The sequence below is a fragment of the Artemia sp. Qi Xiang Cuo genome, chromosome 11, assembly GCF_049724085.1.
Source record: "Artemia sp. Qi Xiang Cuo chromosome 11, ASM4972408v1, whole genome shotgun sequence".
In the NCBI taxonomy this organism is placed as follows: domain Eukaryota; kingdom Metazoa; phylum Arthropoda; class Branchiopoda; order Anostraca; family Artemiidae; genus Artemia; species Artemia sp. Qi Xiang Cuo.
The window spans coordinates 38,899,897-38,923,891 of NC_142804.1; the positions used below are offsets into that span (position 1 = coordinate 38,899,897).

Here is a 23,995-nt window from a genome sequence, read left to right on the forward strand (position 1 = left end):
ATAAATTAAAGTTTACCGACCACATACTCTTGGGTGGGGTAATCCCAACGGCGACACATTAAAAGCCTGCAGCAGTCTTGTTCCTAGGTCCTGTGCCATACTTAGAAGTTCTGATTCGTATCCGTTTAACGTTAGGTTTCCAAGCCCCGTTTCAACAGTGAGCAAAAGATGTGCAGACAACAAACTTCCAAGAATCCTAAAATTTAAATGATACGATTAAAGCACTGCAAATACTGCTGCACTAAAGGCATTCCAATTAATCACCAAAAGAGACAAAAAAGTATGTGCTAAACATTTTTGCCTCCCCCTTCCCCATCCTTGATGTCAGTGAATTGACACCATTGGTGCACCTTTCGCCAGTCTGAGAAGCCGAGAAACAAATTTTTAATACCACATACATCAAATTTATAGCTGGAATTCCTTCTCAACGGAAAATGACACATTTTATGAACCAGAGAAGGACATTTATGAATATTACGATAAAAGCCATATTGGACTTCACATTTTTTTTTTTTAATGTCAGCGTTCCAATGTCTTTTCTAGGTTCAAGGCTTAAAGAACATTTTCATAAATGGATCCATTATATTTGCACTTGTGAAAAAGAACAAAACATATCATTTAAGCAAATTCCAAATAGCCAAACAGAAGTAGTAAGATGCATCGAAGTAAAATCCTAGGCCCTATGGGCAGGAATCTACTACCAAAGTGTTACCATTGATCCATCAATTAAAATTTGTAGATAACGTATTAAATATTACTCATAAGATTTGGAGAGGCCACATCAAACCTCGGCACTTCTTTAAGAACTAGCCAATTCTGTTAGGGCAGGGCTTCCTAAACTTTTTTCATTCACGACCCCATTTATGCTTGCAAGTTTCCTGGCGACCCCATATAAATTAAATATAATTGAAAGACGCATAAATATTTTTTGATGATTCATTTATTAGGTAACAATATACATATACACATGAAAGAATATAGTTTTAGAATTCGTTTAGAAACATACAAAAATATAAAATAAAATTATATTAAAGTTGAAAAGTTGTCTTTATTATACTTTAAAAATAATATGCCCTATTTTTCATCAAAATTTCATTTTTTGCAATAAGATAAATAAAAGAGAATTCTGGCCGTCTTAGTTCAATCGAATAGGCCTATATTCGAACGCAGTCGTTGGGTAGTAAATATTAAATTAAAATGAAAGGAAAACCTTTAGTGAGATGGATATGTCTGTTTTTCGTTGCATAATAAATTAAATCTTGGTGGAATGTTTGGCACTGCCAGACGTAAGTCCTCTTCAACATTTTTTACTGATGAACGATATTGGGGTTTAATATGATTTAAAGCTCAGAAAGTAACTTCACATAAATATGTGCTGTTGAATGGCAGAAGAACATATAATGTCATATCTGCGATTGTGGGAAATTCAGTTCTAGTTCTGATCCAGAATAAAGTCAAGGGCTTTTTTTGGAAATTGTAGTTTTAAGTTTCAATCACTCGAAAGCTCAGCAAATTCCTCTCGAGCTTTAAGGTGCATGTGATCAATCTCAACTAAATCAATACACATCGGATTTTGAATCCAAGCTACCTTTTTGAAGTCAATATTTAATATAAAATATGTACAGAACTAGGTCTCTAGCACTTTTAAGTGATCTACAACAATTTTTGCAATTAAAGTTTTATATTTTTCGTGTAAACATACATCAGTCCTAGGAGCAATGTCATGCCCCTTTTGTTTATAGGCTAGAGGCTTTCTATACATATGGATCCCGCTTACCTAATATTACTTTCAAAAACCTGAACGATACTATCTTGGTTGAAATCTACGACTCGAATGACATCTTGTACAGCTTGATGGAACTGCTCCTTTGTTCCCATCACAGCGATGCTGTCAAGACTGTCGATAAGGGTCAGGGAATAGTTACCCAATACATCGTTAATGTTTATATTTGATCTGAAAAGACAAGTCTTAGAAAACATAACAAAATAAATGCAGTTAGTGATATTATTGGGTGAGAAATCTAGTCTTAGAAAGATTTCTCATATTGGGTGATAAATCTAGTCTTAGAAAACATAACAAATAAATGCAGTGAGTGGTATTATTGGGTGAGTGATCTAGGGGTGAGAAACGGTTGTTTTGATGTACGTAAGATCTATAATGATTTTTGGATGGAGTCTATTACGTAGTAGGGATTTTGTCATTTTTAATTCATAAAATTGACACTGCACCAGCACTAGAATTAGACGAACACGTCAATGTCGACATAAAATTAGGCAAAAATTTTTGGGAAGGGTTGGAAGCTCCATAAAGTCGCGACAAACTTTCAAAATGCAATTACAGATAGACTTAGATTTGTATCTGCCTCAATTATTGTAAAAGGAAGACGTCTTCACTATGCGTTTAAAATCTGAAGATGCAATTGAGAGAAGGATTCTCGAAACATCAGAGGCATAATTGACTTTAATTTCCTTGATTTGGCAACGATCGAAAAATTAATTTGAGGTAAATTCGATAAGGAAGCTTTAGAGTTAACTTAAAATTTTGCTTCTGTTGTGAGCTTGATGCGAAGCACCAAGCGATTCATTGTACTTCTCGCACTGGGTGTTCCTCGACCATACCCATAATAAGTGACAGCGTTTTTGCGTAAACATATTCAAATCAAACCCTATTTTTACCGTTTTAACAATTTTTACCACATGGTAAAATCACTAAATAAAAACATTCAAAAGGACATTGAAAAGATCCAACAGCAAACATTTTCCAGTAACATCTAATAATCAACAAGCTTTATTATTTTTTTTACTTTATTACTCTTCTAAAATTTGCCCGACTTGGTGTAGAGGTTTAAAAAGTTTGACCACCTTCACTGAAGTATGACGACTTCTATTTTTTTAATGTGATATATTATTGATCCAGTAGTGGCATGTTATGGTTTATGTAAAACTTCAGCCCTCCCCCTACCAAGAAAAAAAAATTATACTAGGGACAGTATTGGTACTAGAGACCCCCCTCAATTCAAATTTCCACCAATATTAGCCACTGTACCCAAATCCAGTTGTTGTTTTTGGCGGTTTTTTTTTCCTTAATTGTTTGATTTCCTTTACTGCAAATACATTTTTTGGTACCAGTCTAGGCTTAGTTTACGTAAATTAAACACTATAGGAATAAAATTCCTCCTCTCCCTTTTTAATATCTGTACATAGACAAAGGCTCTACCCAGAACTTTTTTTTTTAATTGACATTTTGAACGGACTTCTGGTGAGAATAAGCACAGGAAATGATGCGAAGCACAAAACATAAGAAAATTTAGATTAGTTTCAAAAAAGAGACAACCAGTCAGAAATTTAGCTCGGATCTGAATAGAAATGATGCTAGGAAATCTAGCTTCTTAAAAAAACCAAAAGATTCACTCTGATCGACTCCTTCCCATCTGATCTTTTAGATTGACCAAGTTCCTAAGATTTTAAACTAGTTTTGCACCAAGATGCAGCTTTGAGCAATAAAGAGTGTTTTAAGGAATAATATACTTTTTGTTCATTAAATGAACATTTAGTTAAACCGATATCCTCGGGTCTTATACAAAATAACTCTTAATTTAGATAAAATACATTCTTCCTATTGTGATTCAGAGAAATAACTCTTAATAAAAAGAAAAATAAGAAAGAAAAGAAAAGAGGAAATAATCTGCAACAAGGAAATTTTAACAAAAAAAATTTCAATAGGCCATACGTATTGAGCACTATTCATGTGTCAGGCCAGGTAACTTTATGTGATAATCCAGTTCAACAAGTTGATCATCTCCGCTACCTTCGTTTTTATCTTGATTGCCATCTGGCATGGAAATGTCACAGTGTCGCAATTTCATCAAAAATTACCCATGGGGTTTACATACTTCGACGTCTGCAGCACATTTTCCCTCAAATAAAACTTCTAACTATATATTGTTCGTTGGCTTATCCATACATCTCCTATGGTTGCCTCCTATGGAGCATAACTTTTTATGCAACTATAGAAGAGAGCAAGTTCTACAAAATAAAGCTGTTAGTTAGAGCAATCGGTAGGTATGTCCAGGATGTGCATAACACTTGTGCTTGTTTTAGGTCCCTGAAGCTCCTTAATGTAGGTCAGATAAGAGATTACCAAGCTGCAGTATTTGTGTTTCAGTGTATGAATGGTTTAACCCCTGATGTTTTTAAGAGTTTTTACTAAATTAACAACGACCTGCATATTTATGGAACTAGGCAAAGTGATAATATAGTTGTTGATTTGCGTCGTGGTACCACGTCTTCATTTTCAATAAAACCCCTGGGTCCATCTGTATGGAATGCGCTACCATTGAACATTAGGGTGGCGGAACACGTACCTCAGTTCAAAAAGAATATTTTTTGGGGGAAATTTGTTGATATTTATTATGGCTGGTAGGGTGGGTAGGGGAGGAAGAGGAGCTAGAGAGGTAAGGGTGGGCTGGGAAGATAAGGGTGGGCATGGACTACGGTAGGGTTGGGTGGGGGAGGGAAGAGTTGAACATTGAAGAGTGATGGAGACTGGATTTGTTATTATTATTTTTCTTTTATATTTTTTTTTATCTATTATTACTTTCAATTCAGTTATTTAATCTAGCTACTTCTTTTATATAGGTTATAGTTTATTTATTTTTGGTTTATTTATAATAGTTTTAATTGAAAAGTTGAGGTTTAAGTAAATAGTTGAGTTAATAGGTAAGTTGTTGCGTAGGCTATTATGTGACCGCAAACTCTCAACGGCTTTCTCCAACACAAAAGCATTGTTTAGTATATTTGTTTGTTTGTGATACAATAAACTTATGAACTTATTCTATCTTAAATCAGAAAAAAACGAGTGCTAGTCTAATTTATGTAACCTTCTAAAAAACTCTTATTTAGCAAAATATTTACTTCTTCTCATTCAGAAAATTTACATTTATATGATTTTCATGGTCTCTTCCAGTTAATGGCAACCCTCCCCACCCTTTTGTGTCTAGAGGACATAGCCTATAAATTATACAAAAGCTATATAAAAATTGGATGATTTTGTCAATTTGCATTTGTACTTATTTCTAAGTAACAGTTGTTCACAATACTAAATTATGCTAATTTGAAAAAAAAAAACGAAAGCAAGGTTATATTCAAGAATTAGAGGGGGGACACACATCAGCAGTGGTTTTAGGCCTCATAATATGGGGGGGGGGGTCCATGTATACCACAAGAGTGAAAAACTAAAAGTTTTTCTTGTTGGCTTCAGCTCATTCATGGTGAATATAAAATTGAAAGCAACACTAAAAAATTAGTTTGTCTTCTCAGCATCACAATCAGACTCAATGATTGAGAGCATTATCCATATCACATGATTGAACAAAATACTGCAACATTTGTGTGTTTTCTCATCGTCACAACCAAAGATACAATGCATGAGGTTTTTTTTAATTCCTATATTCACGGCATCAGGCAGTTAAAGGTATTTGATATGCTGCTATCCTTTTGCCTTTTCCTGAAACCTCAAGGCTTTAAATGTCTGTTGAACCTTCTTTTGAAGCAGTCAACACAGGGATTAGCAGGATTTAACTCTCAGCTTTCTTGCGCAGGAAGTTATCACCCGACCAAGGTGGTTATCCCAAGCGAGACTGGTGGAGAAATGAACCCGCAGTAGACGAAAATCGTCGACTGTCTTTATAGTTTAATTTTGAAAATGAAACTGGGATGTCCACATGGTACCTTTGATCAGATAATAAGAAGCTCCTTTGTTTTCGATGCATTGAAGTTGATCGTCCATGCATCAGACCACTTGTGCTCAGAGGCTTGTGTTGGGTCTTCGTGTTTTGAGACGGCTGATTGTGTCGTGGTATCGTTTACAAAGTGATGCACAGGGCTTGTGAGGTTGTCTCCCGCATTGTTTATGTAGATGAGGAAAAGCGTAGGTCCCAAGATACTGCCCTAGGAAACTCCTGCTTTCACTGAATATTCGCTGGAAATTAACCCGTCGAGGACACCCCGCAGTGAACGATCAGAAAGAAAGTTCTCAACCACTTTTAAACGGCCATTCACGAACACCATACGCATGGAGTTCCTTTAGCAGGTCTCCGTGCCATACTCTGTCACAAGCTTTAGCGATGACGAATGACAATAGCCTAATGTCGTATCACATTGCCAGAAGTTCAATCCACTCCTGATGCTGGGCTACTAGGCAGTCTAATGTTGAGCATTTCCGGTAGAATCCATGTTGGCGATAGCCTGGAAAGTCGTTTGACTCCAGAAACCGTTGAAATGTTTTATTGGAGACACTCTAATATACTTTGCCAGCACAGGAGAGGAGGCTAATAGGCCAATAAGAGCCCACGCTCGTTGGATCACCATCTGGATTTAGAGTAGGTATGAAATGGGTGGACTTCCATGTTTGTGGGAAGGTTCCGGGGCAAAAGCATATCTGGAAAAGCAATGACAAAGGTGATCACCCATATGTGCCATAAACAACCATTCATATGGATAGATATGAACCAGAATTGTTAATATTTTGTGGGGGAGAAATAGCTTTCTTTGTAAACGGGAGACTAGTTGATTTTAAAAAAAACTTTAAATAAAACTTAAAAAAAAACTTGGCTAAGCAAACATAATGCCGACATTGTATGCCTACAAGAAACAAATCTACATGACCTAAAAAAGATTATCATTCCTGGTTTTAATATATAGAAAAGATAGGTCTTTCAACCACAAGGGTGGAGGTGTCACTTTACTTGTTAAAAATAATCTATCTCACTCTACAGTGCCAATTAAACCATATAATCACGATGTAGATGTTGTTGGGGTCATTCTTCACCTAAAAAATGGTGACCACCTTAAAATATGTTCCTTCTATAATCCCAATGGAAGAAATATAATTTTTGATGTTTTACGTGAACAGCTAACTGGGCAAAAAACAATTCTGTGTGGTGATTTTAACGCCCATAGTCCCCTATGGGAAGATGTAATTCAGTCAAACACAGCAGGAAAGTATATCAAAAAAGTAATTCTAGAGGTCCCAGATGCTTTAGTCCTTACACTGTTTGGTTTAAACACCTATAACAATATAAGGAACGGAAGTTTCTCAACAATTGACCTACAGATAGGACCAGCATATCTACTTCCACCTGTAAAAATCCGTTGCGTACAACACCTACAGATAGACCATTCTACCATTCTGATCACAATAAATGACACAAGCTGTGAAACTGTGCCAACTACCTTTAGGTTTAACTATAAGATAGCTGACTGGCAAACGTTCAAACATATCTTAAGTAATACAAATTATGAAGTTCTTCAAGCTCCGGAGGTAGACCAAAAAGCCAAAATCCTAACCCTCGTCCTAAAAAATACTGCTTTAGACTCCATTCCAAGATCTTCCAACCAGCCTACACTACCCCAATCTAAAAAGACAAACAAAGTATGGTGGAATGATGATTGTAAAAAGGCCTTCGATGAAAAACGCAAGCTTAGAAACAGGTTTCAGAAATAACATAGCACAGAAAATCTTATACATCTCCACAGAGCAGAAACCAAAGTGAAAAAAGTAGTCATAAAGACAAAGAGATCAACATAGAAGAATTATTTCAAATAAACTTGACACGAATTGCCCACTATCAAATTTCCATAGCTTCATCAATCGAATGGCAGGAAAAAATACAAAAGATCGGATTATACCAACATTGCAGCATAACATCATTCTCCTTACCAGTAGCCAACAAAATGCGGAGGTCTTTTAGAAATATTTCGAACATCCAGCCCCCAGTAAATTTGCTCATCTCACCCCACGTGTTTGTAATCTCCACAACAAAACAAAGGCCAAGGAGGAACTTATGGAACTATTTACAGAACGAGAGCTTCTCGAAGCTCTGGAGGAAGTGAATATGGACTCAGCATCTGGAGAGGATGAAATAAGTTACTTGATGCTGATTAATTCAAAGCAGAGAGGAGATAGGTTACCCATGCTGAAGGAGGCTATAAACAATACTAAAAGTCAAAAGAAGGTCCTCGTAGCAGCATTTGTTGACTTCGAATCGGCAGTTGACAAAATACTAGAGAAGAAGCTATGTCAGATTTTAAAAACAATGGATTTCCCAGACAAATTCATCTATTTCATCTGTGATTTCCTTAATAATAGAACATTCAAAGTGAAGATCAATGAAGCTACATCCTAACCTCGTAGGCTCCACCAGGGCTTACCCCAAGGATCGCCACTTAGCCCACTTCTTTTCCTCCTCTTTCTAGCCGAGCTCGAATTTTCAAGTGAGAGTTTAAGGCTAGCAACCTTTGCAGATGACCTCACCATTTGGGAAGTAGGAGACTGGAAAGCTAAACACTGCTCTGAAAGAATTAGTTCGATTCTCAGCCAAAAAACAAAAGTGATGATGTTCAATAACAAAAACATTTCCACTCCAATGGCTCAAATAATTATTGGAGGAGAGAGACTTGATTTAGTCAAAGAATGCAGATTACTGGGATTGAAAAGAGACCATCGATGGACTTAGAATAAACAAGTAGAGGTGACGAAAGAGGTCTGCCTGAAAAGGATTACAATTCTAAAAAGACTTGCTTCTACAAACTGGGGAAACTCACCAACTGTATTGGGTACTTTTTACAAACAATATATAAGGCCGAAAATGGAGTATGGGACAGTTGCTTATGGCCATACCAATAAAAAAAAACTTGTCGAAATTGGAAACAATCCAGGACATGGTACTCCGACTGGCTCTTAGCTTGTACCCACACACTTCTAGCGGTCATACCAGGAAACTAGCAGTTGTCGCTATAAGCGAGAGAATAGCAAAAGCTACTGTTAAATATTATATCAAGATTCAAGCCTATGGGGAGCGGCACGCTATCTTCACTCTTTGTCACGGCAGCGCTAGGCAGCAGAATAAAATCAGGATTGCGTTGTGGCAAGCTTTTTCAGCACTCGGTCCAAACTGGTCATTGGATAAAATTCAGGTTGATTTGTTTAAGTTCCCTCCTCCATGAAAGTTTCGCCACCAAATGTCAGCCTAAAGCTTATACAAGACAAAAAGGAGAATATCCCACATTAATTGATTATGGCTGAATTTTTAAGAAAAAGGGCTACAGAGTTCAAAGATCATGTGCACATTTATAAACAGCCTGATTCTCTATCTAAGAGAACAGCCTGATTCTCTATCTAAGATTGACATAGCAGTGGATTTCCAGCATATTCCTAGCCTTGTAGGCATCCACTATAACAAAAGAGTGGACATTCTTGCCGCAGACTGCAAAGTCTATCAACCCACAGCATGCTCAAAAGTATTCAATCGCACTTAGAGATGCAATCAGAAACCGCCATCCTTATAGAAACCCTCCTCCTGCTCTGGTTCCAATTTTCAAAGAGCTTGAAATAAATCGGGCCTACCTAAAAAAAAGAAGCTTTGCAGTAATACTGAGACGAGAAGAATACAGATGGAAGCAGCATAGTGACCCAAATTATAGGCTCTGCAACTTGACTGAAGAAACTTTGCAACACTTTCTCTTCAAATGCACTGCAAGTACTCCTGTTATTTATAAACTGCATAACCTATCTCAAAATTTTAAACTTCCACTAGATATTAACCTGATTGTGGATTTTCCTTTACCAGCTTCCACTGAAAATAAGTTTTAAATAGAGCAATTGATGCGTTAATAAATTTATATGTGTTTTGAGTGATTTATTTTTGTTTTGTTAACTTGTGCAAAAGAGAGCTGAAGCAAGCAAGAAGAGCCGTATCGGCACTAGGCAGTTGTAGGCCTTAAACTGCTGGGAAAAGGCAGCTTGAGTTCAGGATCTTTCCACAAGTCAATAAAAAAAAATAATACAAAAAAAAATATTTAACCCTTAATTGAGGATGTATTAGGTTTCTGTTTTTTTATGGCTGCGATTTTGTAAAATTTGAGTGAAATAGTGCAGTTAGAAGCCAAAAGGAGCCCGTTTAGGATTCCAGGTGCTTTTTTTTTTAAAGAAGAACATATTTATGAGCATAGCTTCAATAGTAGCATTTTAGTTAAAACCTGAAAGAATGATATGAACATGATGTGCATGACAATTCTGTTTATACATTATAGATGACGTGGGGGTATGCATAATGTGAATTATATATTGATACGCAACATGATGATGTCGTGGCCATCGTGGGTCAGGGTGTCTGACAAAGAAAAACTTTGACAAAGAAAATGGGAGTTTATCTGTTCCTTTGGTCCAAGATAAAAATAATATGGATTTCCTCCCTCTAGTTTAGAGTGCTCTTAGTTTAGGATAAATTTACTCCCTCTAGTCAATAGTCAGTCGAAATAGGAACTTCCAGTAGCACCAGGTGAAAAATGGAGGCGATGTCCATTAGCTCTCTTGATGGCTTCATTATTGCAGATGAAGTTGAGATGAGAGCAAAGGACCTTTATCCATGAGGTTGGAAACTCATTTGTGCTTAATGTACTAGAGTTAACCATCCAAGTATCAGATAATTTCTCAGTATCTAGAATGTCAGCACAAGTGTATAGAAAGGTAGTGATATTATTTTGAAGTCTTAAATTTAGTTATCATGATTGTACTATTCTAAACAGTCAAATTAGAGTCAAGTTCACAGAACATACTTGAGTATGCTCCTTCTGCATTATGACCAAAACCCCAACCTATGTTTGCTTATAACAGTTGTCTGAGTCTAGCCTAAGAAGCTTAAAACCCAAAATAAAACTGAAAACAAAAATGGAATTAAATGATCAGACAAGTTTACAGATATCAAATGATTTCATAAGGACTTACGGGTTGCCATAATCTGGTCCTCTTCCCTTGCAATCAATGGGATTCAGTTCATCTTTTGGAAATGCATACTCATAATAGTTGTACAAGCTACTTAAAAAAATACTCCGAACTCGCTCCTTTAATTCTGTTCTATACTCATAATCAAAATCACTGTATTGATTTTTGAATGAGAGTCCCTCTGCATAAAGATCTTGACAATCATTTGACTGCAGTTGCTTCAGCAGTATCTCAAACAATCCTCCAGATGTGTAGTTTTTATACTGTAAGCAAACAATCAATTTAACAATTCTTTAGGAACCAGAAAGGGAAGGAATTAGAGAGGAAGAAACTACTCATTCCAACTATTATTGCATAGGCGGTCACAAATAATGGTCCACTTTTTTATGGACTGCCTGTATGTTGAGGGTCAAACGGTATACCACACGTCAGTATGTCCTATGAGACTGGGGGGCTGTATAAATACCTTATCAATAGTTTTCAGAATTTTTGCTCAATAATGCTTTGGCCCGATCAGGCCAAATTGATAGAATGCAGCATTTTATTTTTATTTTATTTTTCTCTTTTATTACTAAAACACTACATTATATCTTTAGATGTTCATTGAAATTAACCCTCTTTCAATAGTCTACAACTGCTGGTTTAATACAATCATCCCTGAGGAAAAAACAAACATGCAGACATGACCATCCTTCACTAGAAAAATAAGACATCTTACACTTTGTAGATAGTGACCTCACAGTTCTCATATATTTTGAATTTCGTTGTGCAATTTTTATCAGCATTGTGCGCCTTTTTTGAAGATTAACCTTATTTCTCTAATCACGAACATTTTCGTTGGCTAATAGTTTTTGATGAGCAACTTAAAAATTAGCAAATCTTGCAAATTTAGAACCAGCATAAATAATAGACTTTGTTGTTTCATACATTGTTACTAAGCCCTTGTCCTTGAAGCATTTGCTTTTTCTTAACATGGATTGATTTTTACTTACAATTTGTTACTACAAACTGTCTGTCCCAAGGGTCTTTTAAATGTGACGGAGGCTACTAATCCTCACTTCAGCCCCATATTTTTACATTCTAGTTTAATATTCATAAACCAAGGCTTCAAGACTGATAGCCATCCCTAACAAAAACATCCTTAAAATTTTTCTAAGGAGGGGGAGGGGATCTACAAACATCAAAAATAAGTTGTCAATCATCACTTCTATGGCTTTCAATGGGAGTTCTTCCGAAAAATATTTTTTAAAGGGATGAGGGGGACCAGGGGAGGGGGACATGAAACAAGAAGACAATATAAAATGTGTAAAATAGGAAAATGAAAGATGTTTCTATTCAAATCTTGATAAAAACAAAGCTCCTGGTAGCACATCCACTGAAAAATTCCTGGCAGCACTTATGATGCCCTCCTGCCTCTCCCCTTTTTTGCAGGTACGCCAAATACAGTTTTTGAGGCTACATCCCACCCCTCCACACATAAAGATCTCTTGATCTTCCTCAATAATAGCTGATGCATAATTATACACCACTGTACATAGTTTTATCAGGCCTCAAATAAGTGAGATCAGTTAAATGAAGCTTTAAAACAATTGCTTATATTAAATGTTTATTTTCCAAGGTATTTATGCATCTTTAAGAATGTATGTGCCATCACACATTATTATTGCCTCTGAAACTGGAAAGGTCAATATGCAGTAAGTTGAAAATTTGAAATTGATGTGCAATCTAATAATTTTCATTTGATGAAAATTCAGAGATACTGAAATACACATCAGATTGAGAAGAATTTGTATTTCAAGTAGTGTGTTTTCCTTTGTCATAACAACAATAACAAAAAAGAAAGAAAACTACCTAAATAACAAACATTAGTGAAAAGAACAAATAAAAGTTGACTGAACGTTTAACATATAATGACTTTCATCTCAGAAAGATTAAGTTATTTTGGATCTATTAATGTTATGAAAGAAAAATGTTACAAATAGATTTTGTTTTTGGTAAAGCACAAATGATTTTGCAGCCTATAGAAGGTTTAGGGATGTTAACCCAACTCCTGTTTGCGGTAAATTTTGTTTGTTTTAAGTTTGACATAATTGTTCTTTGTATTTTCTGTTTGTTTAAGGTCTCAGTTATTCATTGACAGTTATTTCTGTTTAATTTAAGTTTGAATTATTGTTTTACTTTATTTCTGCTCATCTTTGGTTAAATTTAGCTCTTTTTTAAAAACTTACTTTTTGGAATGTAAAAAAAAAAAAAAATTAACTTCTTTTTATTTTTAATTGAAATTTGTTTTACTGGTTTATAAAAGGACACACTAAGGACACACGCCAGTGTGTCCTTTTTTTTACATTTTTTTTTTTTTTTTTGGTTTTTCAGTGTATTTTAGGAATTAAGATTCTGGCTTAAAATTTTGAACAAATTTAATAGTAGATTTACTACAGAACTTTGGGTAGATGGGTAAGAAGAATACTATTAAAATAAATGGATTATAAATTTGCATAATTTTTTACCTTCTACAGGGCTGAAGCCTCTGACCCACATCCTGACACAACCTTGAATAAAGAGAAAATATTGGTCATGCATTTTATTATAAGTCTTATTGTGCTATATTTTCTTTTAACTGCTTGTTTGTTTAAATAGATGCATTTTGATCTAATTTATTAAAAAGAGTTCTGATTTAAATTTACTTGGTCCCCCATCCAATATTCTCCCAAAGTTTCACTTGGGCTGTGTAAGCTGGTAATTTATATCCTTGGCTATGCCTGAGATTATTTGAAAAAAACTACGTTTTCGAAAGAGTTAAAGAGGCTGAGTCACAAGTTCGAACCTTAAAACGTACAGGGATTAGGAGGTACAGTTGGGAGGCTACTGCCCCCCAAACCACCCGCCTTTTCTGCCTCTTTTGTTAGGATTTTTATTTTTGCGTTCTACCGCCTCCCTCAAACCCCGCCTTTTCCTTTGCAAATAAATTCTTTTAGACACAAAAAAAGTCGGCCTGAATTTTTACCGTAAGAACAACCTAATGCATCTTCTTGATCAGAAACAGTACTGAGTCTGTTTGCTAGATTTTTTACAGGAGATTTTTCCCTAACTGATAACAAGATATAATGTGATGAACTTAATAATTTTGAACAGAAAAAACAGGGAACAGAAGAAGGGCTCAGCATAAACAAGCAGTTTAGGTTCAGGTAGGTTCAGGTTCATCTATTTTTCCATCATACATAATCACACTGAATACATAACTATACTTGGCAGAGAGACAAGTTTGTAGTTATAACTGTAAGGGACTGAGTTGTCATTGCCAAATTCTCTGAAGATTCAAAAAAAAATGCCATTGAAACAGTTTCATTCATGTTGGTACGACTAATTGATTGCAGGCTACAAGACTCAAAAAACCTTAACAAAAGAGGCTGCAAAAGCGGGGGTTTGGGGGCGGCCCCCCCAACTGTTCCTCCTAATCCCTGTACGTTTTAAGGTTCGAACTTGTGACTCAGCCTCTTTAACTCTTTCGAAAACGTAGTTTTTTTTTTCAAATAATTTCTGCACGTTTTTGTACAGTTTATTACTTATTATTGCTTAACTAACTGTTAGCTGATCGTGTCAGGAGTTAAAGTTGGGGATGCCACCCCCCAAACCCCTCACTTTAGAGGATTCTTGTGTTAAGGCTTTTAATTCCTGAATACTCAAATCAAATGCACAGTAAGATTTTCTTTTTTCAACTTTTCTTCAAGCATTCGGGTATACTGCATCTTATCAAAGCAGTGGAGACTTACCTGTAAGCTGAAGGCCGACTATGATATTCTTCTGGAGACGCCTGTTGAGCCGAAGGATTTTAATAGATTGGAAACTTTAAATGTAAGAGATACTACTTTAAATTCAATATATAAAAAATTTACTCTGATGGGGAATCGAACCCGTGTCTTCTGCATGATAGACAGGAATAGTGACCACTGTACTATCAGAAACTCTTGATAAATTATTTTTAGTCTATGCAATCTATTTTCAACGCAAGCAAATACAAACAAAGTAAGATTTTTATTTTTCGACAAAAAAAACTTCTGGGAAAGAGCCATGGGCGCCATTATGGGGGGACAGGGGGGGGGGGGGCTCCTGTCCCCCCCCCCTGGCTGAATGATGCTGCCTTATTTTTATATTTTTGTTCTGAGATTTCTATTATATAGCATTTAAAGTGCCAATTAGACAAAGTTTGCCCCCCCCTGGAATTCAGCTTATGGGCGCCCATGGAAAGAGCTGGAATTTTTGGAAGCTTGCAGTCGGTCTTGTCAGGTTAAGAGGACTATTTTGATCTAATTTAATAATAAAATACTATGCTTTTAGGAATTCCAAAAATTAACATGAGCTCTTATAGGAAAACGAGGTTTTTTGCAAATGTAAATCCGGGGGATAATTTTTTCAGTCTGGAAATATCAAAAGGCCCTAACAGGTCGAATTCCAGTTCGAATGAGTCCTCATTCACCCGGATCCGTTGCCAGCTGTGGCCTATAGGCGTGGCTGATAAAAAAACAACTTGATGAACATTAAGAGGCTATATTTGTTTTTTTGAAAACAGGGAAGGAGTAATCGGATTGAATTGAAATCTAGAAAATGACTTCCAATTCCGTAGAAAATCTTAACCTTCAAATTTCACTCTAATTGGACAACGTAAAAGGGGAATTGTGTTTGGAGGGCTGGCAATGTCAGTCCACTTTCCCCCATAAATATCATTTCGAAAGGGGGTGAAATTTTGTATATTTTTTAGTTTGAGCTTAGGCTACAAAATGCGATCACTGCCGTCTCTCTGCGGCCGCTAGGACCGGAAATCGCTTAACATTGTGGTGGGTCGCCTCTTTAAAGAGGCACAAGTGTGCCTCCTTGATATTGCAGATAAGTCCTTTTGACAACCTGGATTTCTTTAGTGTGTTTTGATTTAGTTCAACGTTCCTTGAAAGTTTCAACTTAATGCTGTTAGCCATTCCTGAAATATTGCAGATACACTCTTTTTGACAACCTGGATGCACATAGTGTCTTCTATATAGTTCAGCATCCTCTGAAACTTTCTGCTTAATGCCCTTAGTGGTTTTTAAGATACTACAGATATATCATTTGGACAACCTGGATGCACACAGCGCTTTTTGTTTCAGTTCAAACACGTCCTGAAAGTTTCAGCTTATTACCCTTAGGCAGTGGTGTAACTAGGGGGATGCAGACAAACCCAGGAGCACTTTCCAGGGGACAGCATGGAGAGATTAGCAGAGAAGAACAAAAAGAGTTGAAGGTCACCTCTAAAGTATATTATTACCATGGACAATTGAGCTCTTATTTGTGAAGATATCAAAATAACTGTTAGAAACGTTGTGGTAGAGCATGGTCAGGGTTCAGAAGCAACAATTGTTGGTACCAAAGTTGAATGTGCATATGTAGAATCCTTAATCTCTCCTAACCAAGCTTTATTGCAAACAATCTCTGCTGAGAAATTAAAGCCAACTGGTAATACCAATACAATTACAGAATCAAAAGTTGAAGGAAGCAAAGGACCATCAAATATTAAGGACCTCAATGATGATGGACAATGGCCCAAAAGAATCTAAGCAGTGATAGCCACAACCTAGTAAAGAGTAAATCATGGCCCATTGTAACCAGAAGTTTAAAAAGGCACCCTGAAAAAACTTGTCTAATGAGAAGGAATTGCAAGTTGAACCTAATTCAGGAAAGGTAACTTTTATTTCAGTTAATCTACCACATACACTTTATTTGACAAAATAAGTCAAACCAATTAACACACCCTAACCGCACTAAATATATCCATCTTCCCACACCCTGCACACTCTGCCAAAGTATCAATTCCAGCTACTCTATACAATATTAATCCCTCCTACTTCATGCCATATCAATCCTCCCTATTCCAACCCTCAAGACAGAAGAAGATACCAGTAACAGCCAAGGCTAACAATGGAGAATACACCTCCAAAACTGCAGTCCTACACATAGTGATTCACAAACATGGAGTTCAGAGCATTAATTTATTTTCATCCCAAAGCATCATGGATGTAATTCTATCATTTATCATATTTAATTATTTGTGAAAATAATTGTTCTGCTCTTTTGTAAGTATCATGTTCACAAAGAAAAATCTTGGCAGTTGAATAGTGTTAGTATTGCCCCATCATTTTCAAAAATAGTCTGTTTTAAGACATGGTAGGAGGCGGTTACTCATTAGACTTGGAAAGGGGGCAGCACATTTACAGTCCACCCCAGGTGACACCAATGCTAGTTACACCACTGCCCTTAGCCATTTCCTAAATATTGTAGATATGACCTTTTTGACAACCTGGATACACAGTATCTTCTGGTCTAGTTCAACATCTGCCAACATTTTTTGGAAGTTTCAACTAAACATCCTTAACCAAAAATGATATTGCAGTTATGTCTTTTCAACATCATGGATACACACACTGACTTTTGATTTAATTCAACATTCCCTTACAGTATCAACTTAATAGTCCTAGCTGTTCCTGAGATACTGCAAAATGCCCTTTTGACAAACTGGATGCAGATAGTCTTTTGATTTAGCTCAAAATCCTCCCCCAACATACCCTGGTTTCAGCTTAATACCCTTGCCCATTCCTGAAACATTGCATATACAACATAGATCCAAATAGTGCCAGTTGATTTATTTCAATATTTTTCACAAAATCCTCAGAAAGTTTAATCTTAATATTTTTAACTATTACTGAGATATTGCAAGTATGCCCATTTGACCACCCAGATGCATTTGGTGTATTCTGATTTAGTTCAACACCCCCCTCAACATGCCCTGAAAGGGTCAACCTAGTACCATTAGCTGTTCTAGAGATATTACAAGATATACCCTTTTGATAACCTCTTTGTAATAGTGTCTTTTGATTTAGTTCTATATCCTCCTCAACATACCCTGAAAGTTTCAAATGCTCTTAGCTGTTCCTGAGAACAGGAACACATACTCTTTTGACAAACTGGATGCAAATAGTGTCTTTCGATTTAATTCAACATTTCTTATCTTATACCTAATGCAATGTATTGCATAGTTAAGTAGCTGCACTAATACCATCCCTGAATCAGCTAAAAATGGCAATTTTTTCTCACTAGACACTTTTTTTTATTTTTGGCTACTATAGGCCATGGTTTGTCATTTACTAGGTTCCAGCTGTTGCTGCAATCCATTCATCACCAATAGACATGGCTAATGTATTGAATGCCCAATTTGCATCCTTGTTCACCAAATATCCTAATGCATCTGTCTCTACAGCAGTATTATACCCTACACCTAATACAATCCCAAGCTTGTCAGTCACCATGCAAATGGTTTTTGTTATTTTTGGTGGACTTGACATTAATGAGCCTAAAGGACCAGATGGAATGCACCCAAGGCTCCTTATGGACTGTTGAAACTGCCTTAGTTCTCCTCTGTGTAATTTTTTCCAGCTATCTCTATAAAATGGTGAACTACCTTCTGATTGGAAAACATCATACATCATATATAGCAACAAAGACCATGCTGCCTTTCCATCATAAGAACAAATAACAAGTAGAACAATAGGGAATTTTTCTGTAAGACACTGGAACTCCAAACCCTATGTCCAAGGACAGAACCTAAAATTACTGCCCCATCAGCATTGCTTCAGAAGTTGTAAAAGTACTTTAAATGTTTGGAAAAAGAAAATAGCATTAATTCATCACTTATAGGCCAACAATTTTCTCATACCTCCTCAACCTGACAGATCAGTTTTCCAGCAAATATGATCTTTCCAGAGTTATCAAAAGCTTTTGATAAGGTTTTCCACAAGTTCCTTATTGCAAAACTTAAAGTTACAGCTATAAATGTTTCTATTACATGATAGGTAAAAGATTGTTTATCAGATACAACCCAAGTTGTCCCAGTTTTTAATTCTGATGGCACTCCTCACTTTTCTTCTTCTACAGCAGTCCTTTGTGATTTTCCTTAGGGTACTATTCTTGGACCAAGCCTCTTCAACTTCAACATAAATGATGGACAAAATCTTTAATTAAACTTCCTTACTCTCTGTGCAGATGATTCAAAACCAGTTGGTAGAGCTGCCATAGGTTCTGAATTCAGACAAACAATCAATTCAAAATGACCTTAACAGTCTTGGTAGTTGGGTTGATACATGGCTCCTTGCCTTCAATGTTGGCAAATATCAGGTAATCCACTTTGGCACAATAATCAACACCAACAATATTACTTCAAAAACAACCCCCTTTCTTCAGTTTCAGTACCCATGACCAAGACTGTGTCATGATCTGCCTTTCTAACCCTTGGCATTATCAAAAGAACAATCTCAAATTAGAATCCTAGAGTGTTCATAAAATTCTATAAGGCATTCATATGATGGCAATGTAAGGTTGGAGTATCTTTAGCATCTCCTTTTTCATAAGGGAGTCTTGGGAAAGGTACAAAACAGAGCAACCAAAACAATCAGTAGATTGCAGCATATATCATATGAATCATGCCTGTACCATATCAAACTCCCCATGCTAGCTTATAGGAGAAAACAAGGGGATATGATCTTGACCCATAGAATTATATCTAAAAACATCATTCCTGCTCTACTCACACACCTCTTGACTAGAAGAAATTCAATTTTTTTTTAAACAGCATTGAGTACCAGAGAAAGAAATCACTTCTTTGGCCAGAGAATTGCCAGCCTAAAGAGTGTGCCAGAGAGTTGGCCAATCAACTCTCTGAACACACTGTATCTGCTGATTCAATAAACTTTTTTAAGTGCTACATAGACCAAAAAATTCACTACACCAGGAGTTTCTGTACAACTGGGAGGTAGTTGAATACTCAGCCAGGATTAATAAGCTACCAAAAAAAATATGCAGAAGTCATCACAGATCATAACAATGATGAAAATCCTTATTCCCACTTCAAGCTGCAATTTCAAGTAATTTCCAGAGAATTTTACCTTAATAGCCTTAACCTTTTTAACACCAAAGACCCAATATGCCATCTTCTCAATAACAAAATCTATAGCCTATACAAACAAAGGGTAAATAGCATAATTTACAGCCCTTGCCCCAGATGCTGTTGCAGTAATGTCATCCCTGGGGGCATAGTTATTGTACCTTTTGACTATTGTGAACAAACTGGCTAGCTTAAGGTTCTGATCTTATGTCTTTGGAGGTTGAGAGGGCAGGGGAATGGGGCCAGTTGCCCACCAATCACTCTTGACTCTCAAAAAGGCATCAGAACTTTCAATTTCCAATCAAATGAGCCTTCTTTGGCCACTCCTTCTATACAAAGTGGTTTGGTCAAAAGAAAAACAAAATGATACATTGAAGTCATATTCTCTATATACCATCTGCCTATGACCAGTATTTCCTATACAGAGGAATTTAACAGCAAGGTTACCTAACCCTAAACAATAGGCTTATCCAAAGTCTTATGGTTTAGCCAAGGCAATGAGATATGAATGCAATAGCAATTGTTAGGTTATGCTGTTTTATTTAATTATTTATCACTGTCACCATCCAAAAAACCTGTGACTAATTCAATATTGCTTTGATAAAAGTACCAGATTCTTCCCCTGTAAATAGTTAGCTTCTCAAAACTCAAGTGGTTTTCAGGAAGATCTTATCAAAAATACCACATTCTTTATTAATGAAAACTCATTGAAGATTTGTGGATTTCATCTTTTTACTAACCTGAAACAGACATACCATGCTGCAGAAGGGGAGTTGGAGTATTTGTTAGAGAAGGTATCCAGGTCAATATAATCAATCTTCCTTCTTTTAATGTACCTTGGATTGAATCTGTATTGTTTTATATTGAGCTTCTAGATCAAAATATCTGTATTGGATGCATCTATAGAAGTCAAAGGAAATCTTCTTTCTGTATTCTCTGAACAAAGAGATCTTTGTGTCATTATTGATGAAATAATGAATTCAGCACCTATGCCAAGACTATGTCATCATCTGCCTTTCAATCCCTTGTCATCATCAAAAGGACAATCTCAAACAAGCATCCTAGATTGTTCATGTAATTGAGTGAGGCCCTGGTTTAACCACAGCTTGAGGCTGGAATGTCTTTGGCATTGCCTGTTTTTTGAAAAGACAAAGAACTCCAGGAAAAACTATAGCACAGAGTAACTAAGACAATCAGTGGTATGCATCAAATGTCTTATGAAGAATGTCTGTGCCATCCCTACATTTGCATATAGATCAACTCCAATATTTAAGTGCAAAATTGACAAAGAGTGGCTATATCAAGAGATTCTGTTCAACTGGGAAACAGCTGAACCCTTAACAAGGAAGTATTAAGCAGCCAGACAAGACAATTATATTTAAAAATTTCATCACAGTGGAAAACAATCCTTGACTTGCTCCAAGCTGTGATTTAAGGTAATTAGTATTTTATTTTTACTTACTTATTTATCTGGAATCAATAAAACATGACTGCTATTTTAATTTAGCCTTTGCAAATCTAAAGGTATGCTTTATCAAAGAGAAAGAAAATTAAATTTTTTTTCATAACAGTGGGTAACCCTTATACCTTCAAAGTCTGGAAATTATCTCTATATGTGAGTGAATGTGTAATTTGAGAAAATTTTATTTGAAATAATTTTGAAAAGTGGATGAGAGTAGGGACTCATTTGGATTATTTGTGATCATTTTAATTTAGCCTTCTAATTTAGCCTAGCTAATATTAAAGTGAAAATGTCATATCCTTCCTTATTTTATGCTCTTTCATAATTCAATAATTGCTTCTGGGGCTATTTGCATCTTGAGCAGGGGCCCCATTATTTCATTTTTGTTACCACACATAGAAGTTATCAACACTAGGGTAAAAAAACCAGTATCAAATTGAGCAAAATTATGTAAAATTAAAATCCTTACACCTTGTTACCAAAGAGGAATTGAAAAAATTGTATATAGTAATGAATAGCTAAAAATCTAAGCTATGCATCAATGTGATTATTATTAAAATTATTTAAGATCAAACAATTGAAATTATTAGTTTATTGACTTTACTACAAGAACCTCTTTTTGGAAATACCAATTATCCTATTTTGATGTATATATTCTTTCAGTGTTTTAGTTTTATCCATATATTAACAGAAAGTTAATTTTCTTCTGATTTTAAAAATTTAACTTTTACTGCTTGATATTTATCCTATAAATCACAAATATTAAATATAGTTTTTCTTTTCAATTGCTAGGCAAAACAGAAACCATATTTTTAATTTATGCTGACAAATTATTGGTGGAAATTTCACAAAGAAGGTGGGGCTCTTGAAACTATCTTCACATTGCATCATCCTGTAATGAAATAGGGGTGGACCAAAATCCCATTGCTATTTTCCCAAAATGCCAAAGAAAAGTGGTCTTTCCCAAAAAGAGGTCTTTTACCCTAGTTAAGTTATTGAAAAGTGGTTAAAAACATATCACTAGTTTATAAATAAGTTGTTCAAAGGTAATATATTCCAAAAACATTTATTTATAACAATTCAAACCTTATTTATTAAGCAACTCAGATATAAACCATTTTCCTAACATTTAAAGTTTTGCAAATGCTATTGGCAAAAATAGTAGTTAATTTTGCAATTCAAAGCTTTGACATCAACAATTCAGGATATATATTTGCACATTAGGGGGGGGGGGATGGGAAAATTTCATGGTAAATTTGCAGTGGGCCTTATAATGTAGCAAGGGTGTAAGTGAACATAGGCTATCATTTGATGCTTTTGTATGATCTTTCATTATTTATATAAACTACCTTTGGTGCCCTTTAAAGGGCTGAAGATGCAAATAGCCTCAAAAGCAATTATTGAATTATGACAGAGCATAAGAAAGGCATCCAGTACTGAAGGCATCAAATGACATTTTCACTTTCATCTTATCAAAATTATAAGGCCTGCTGAAAATTTACCAATTTCGTTGTTTTCTTTTAGTTTTTCCATATTCCTTAGCCTATGTTTAAGAAAAGAAGGGGAGATAAAATTTAAAGTGAATGGCTTATTGTACTTGGAAAGAGAATAAGACGAGGTGTTGTGTGCTCACCCTGTCTATAGGAATCTTGTGTGGACTATATTTACCCCAAAATAATCAACGTACCGTAACAAGACATACAAACGGGAAAAATGCTAAGATGGCGAGCATAAAACATGATTTCATCCTGTCAACAAAATATGAATCTTCTAAGCTACATTATTGCCTACATAACCATACAGAAACTTTTCAAATTTTACCGAAGTATGAGGAAGGTTGTCCAAATGACGGTTGCCAACTTTTCGGTCCATGAAAATATCCTCTGAGTATCCAAATATAAGTCATTTTTAGTCAAAATATGTCCATATTTCATCTAAAATATATTCATTAATCATTATATGTCCGTCTTGAAATATCAGAAACAAGGGTTTATTTTCTTATCACTTGGGATATTGACCAAAAGACGCTTTGGAAACCTCTTTCAAAGCTACCAGTTAACATCAATATAATGAAAACAAAAAAGAATCATTTAGTACGATCACAAAACCCATAAAAGACGTGCAAACACTGACGAAATAACTTGTGGAAGCTTAAAGCTAATCATCTAACGAGAATTCCTCTGGTAAGGTATGGTCAGTAGACCTCAATGCAACGCCGATTTATTGGTGGCGCGCCGCCGATGGCAGACGTGCCGGCGTAGAGAAAAATTTCAGTGGCACGCCGGTGCGCCGCCAGTTCCATCGGGGCAGCGGCAGGCCGCCAATTTGTCTATTTTGCCCAGCGTTTTTTGTCTTGATTTGTTGATTTCGGTTCGGTTTGGCTGTTGGAGTTGCATAGCTAATTCTGTGGTTATAATCTGACGGCATCAGCACACCTTATTCAGCTTTTGACGAAGAAGGAGAATAACAAAACAAGGATTGATTTTGGTCGAACGTATAAAACCCCAAACAACAACAACAGTCAGGATATTTACAAACAAACCAACACTTTAAAATTTAAAACCGTTGTTGAAGCATTCAGCGAGTTAAATGAAGTGCTTGAAGCTGACGAACAGCTTCCAGTTGTGAGTGTAGCAGAGTGTAATGCCGAACGCTTTCTTGGAACTCCTAGAAGAGATAAATTGTTTCGATCTCTGAAACAGGAAGCTCATAATCGCTGGTCAGCCAGCTTCACCTTGTTGAAGAGCTTCTTGGAACTAAAGCAGCCTGTGACCACAATTTTGTGCTG

General features: G+C 35.9%; 1 protein-coding gene across 2 annotated transcripts in view; it reads right to left on the reverse strand.

Annotated features, from left to right (window-relative positions):
- LOC148946961 (ER degradation-enhancing alpha-mannosidase-like protein 1) overlaps nucleotides 1-23,018 on the reverse strand; it is a 97,204-nt gene extending 74,186 nt beyond the window's left edge. For both annotated transcript variants that reach the window (XM_089097215.1, XM_089097216.1), the window contains exons 1-4: nucleotides 22,895-23,018; nucleotides 10,787-11,046; nucleotides 1,778-1,954; nucleotides 28-196 (exon numbers count right to left, since the gene is read on the reverse strand). In XM_089097215.1, the coding sequence (XP_088953341.1) occupies nucleotides 28-196; nucleotides 1,778-1,954; nucleotides 10,787-11,046; nucleotides 22,895-22,954 (666 nt within the window). In that variant the 5' untranslated portion in view covers nucleotides 22,955-23,018. The remainder of the gene's footprint in view (nucleotides 1-27; nucleotides 197-1,777; nucleotides 1,955-10,786; nucleotides 11,047-22,894) is intronic.
- Nucleotides 23,019-23,995: the final 977 nt, after the last annotated feature.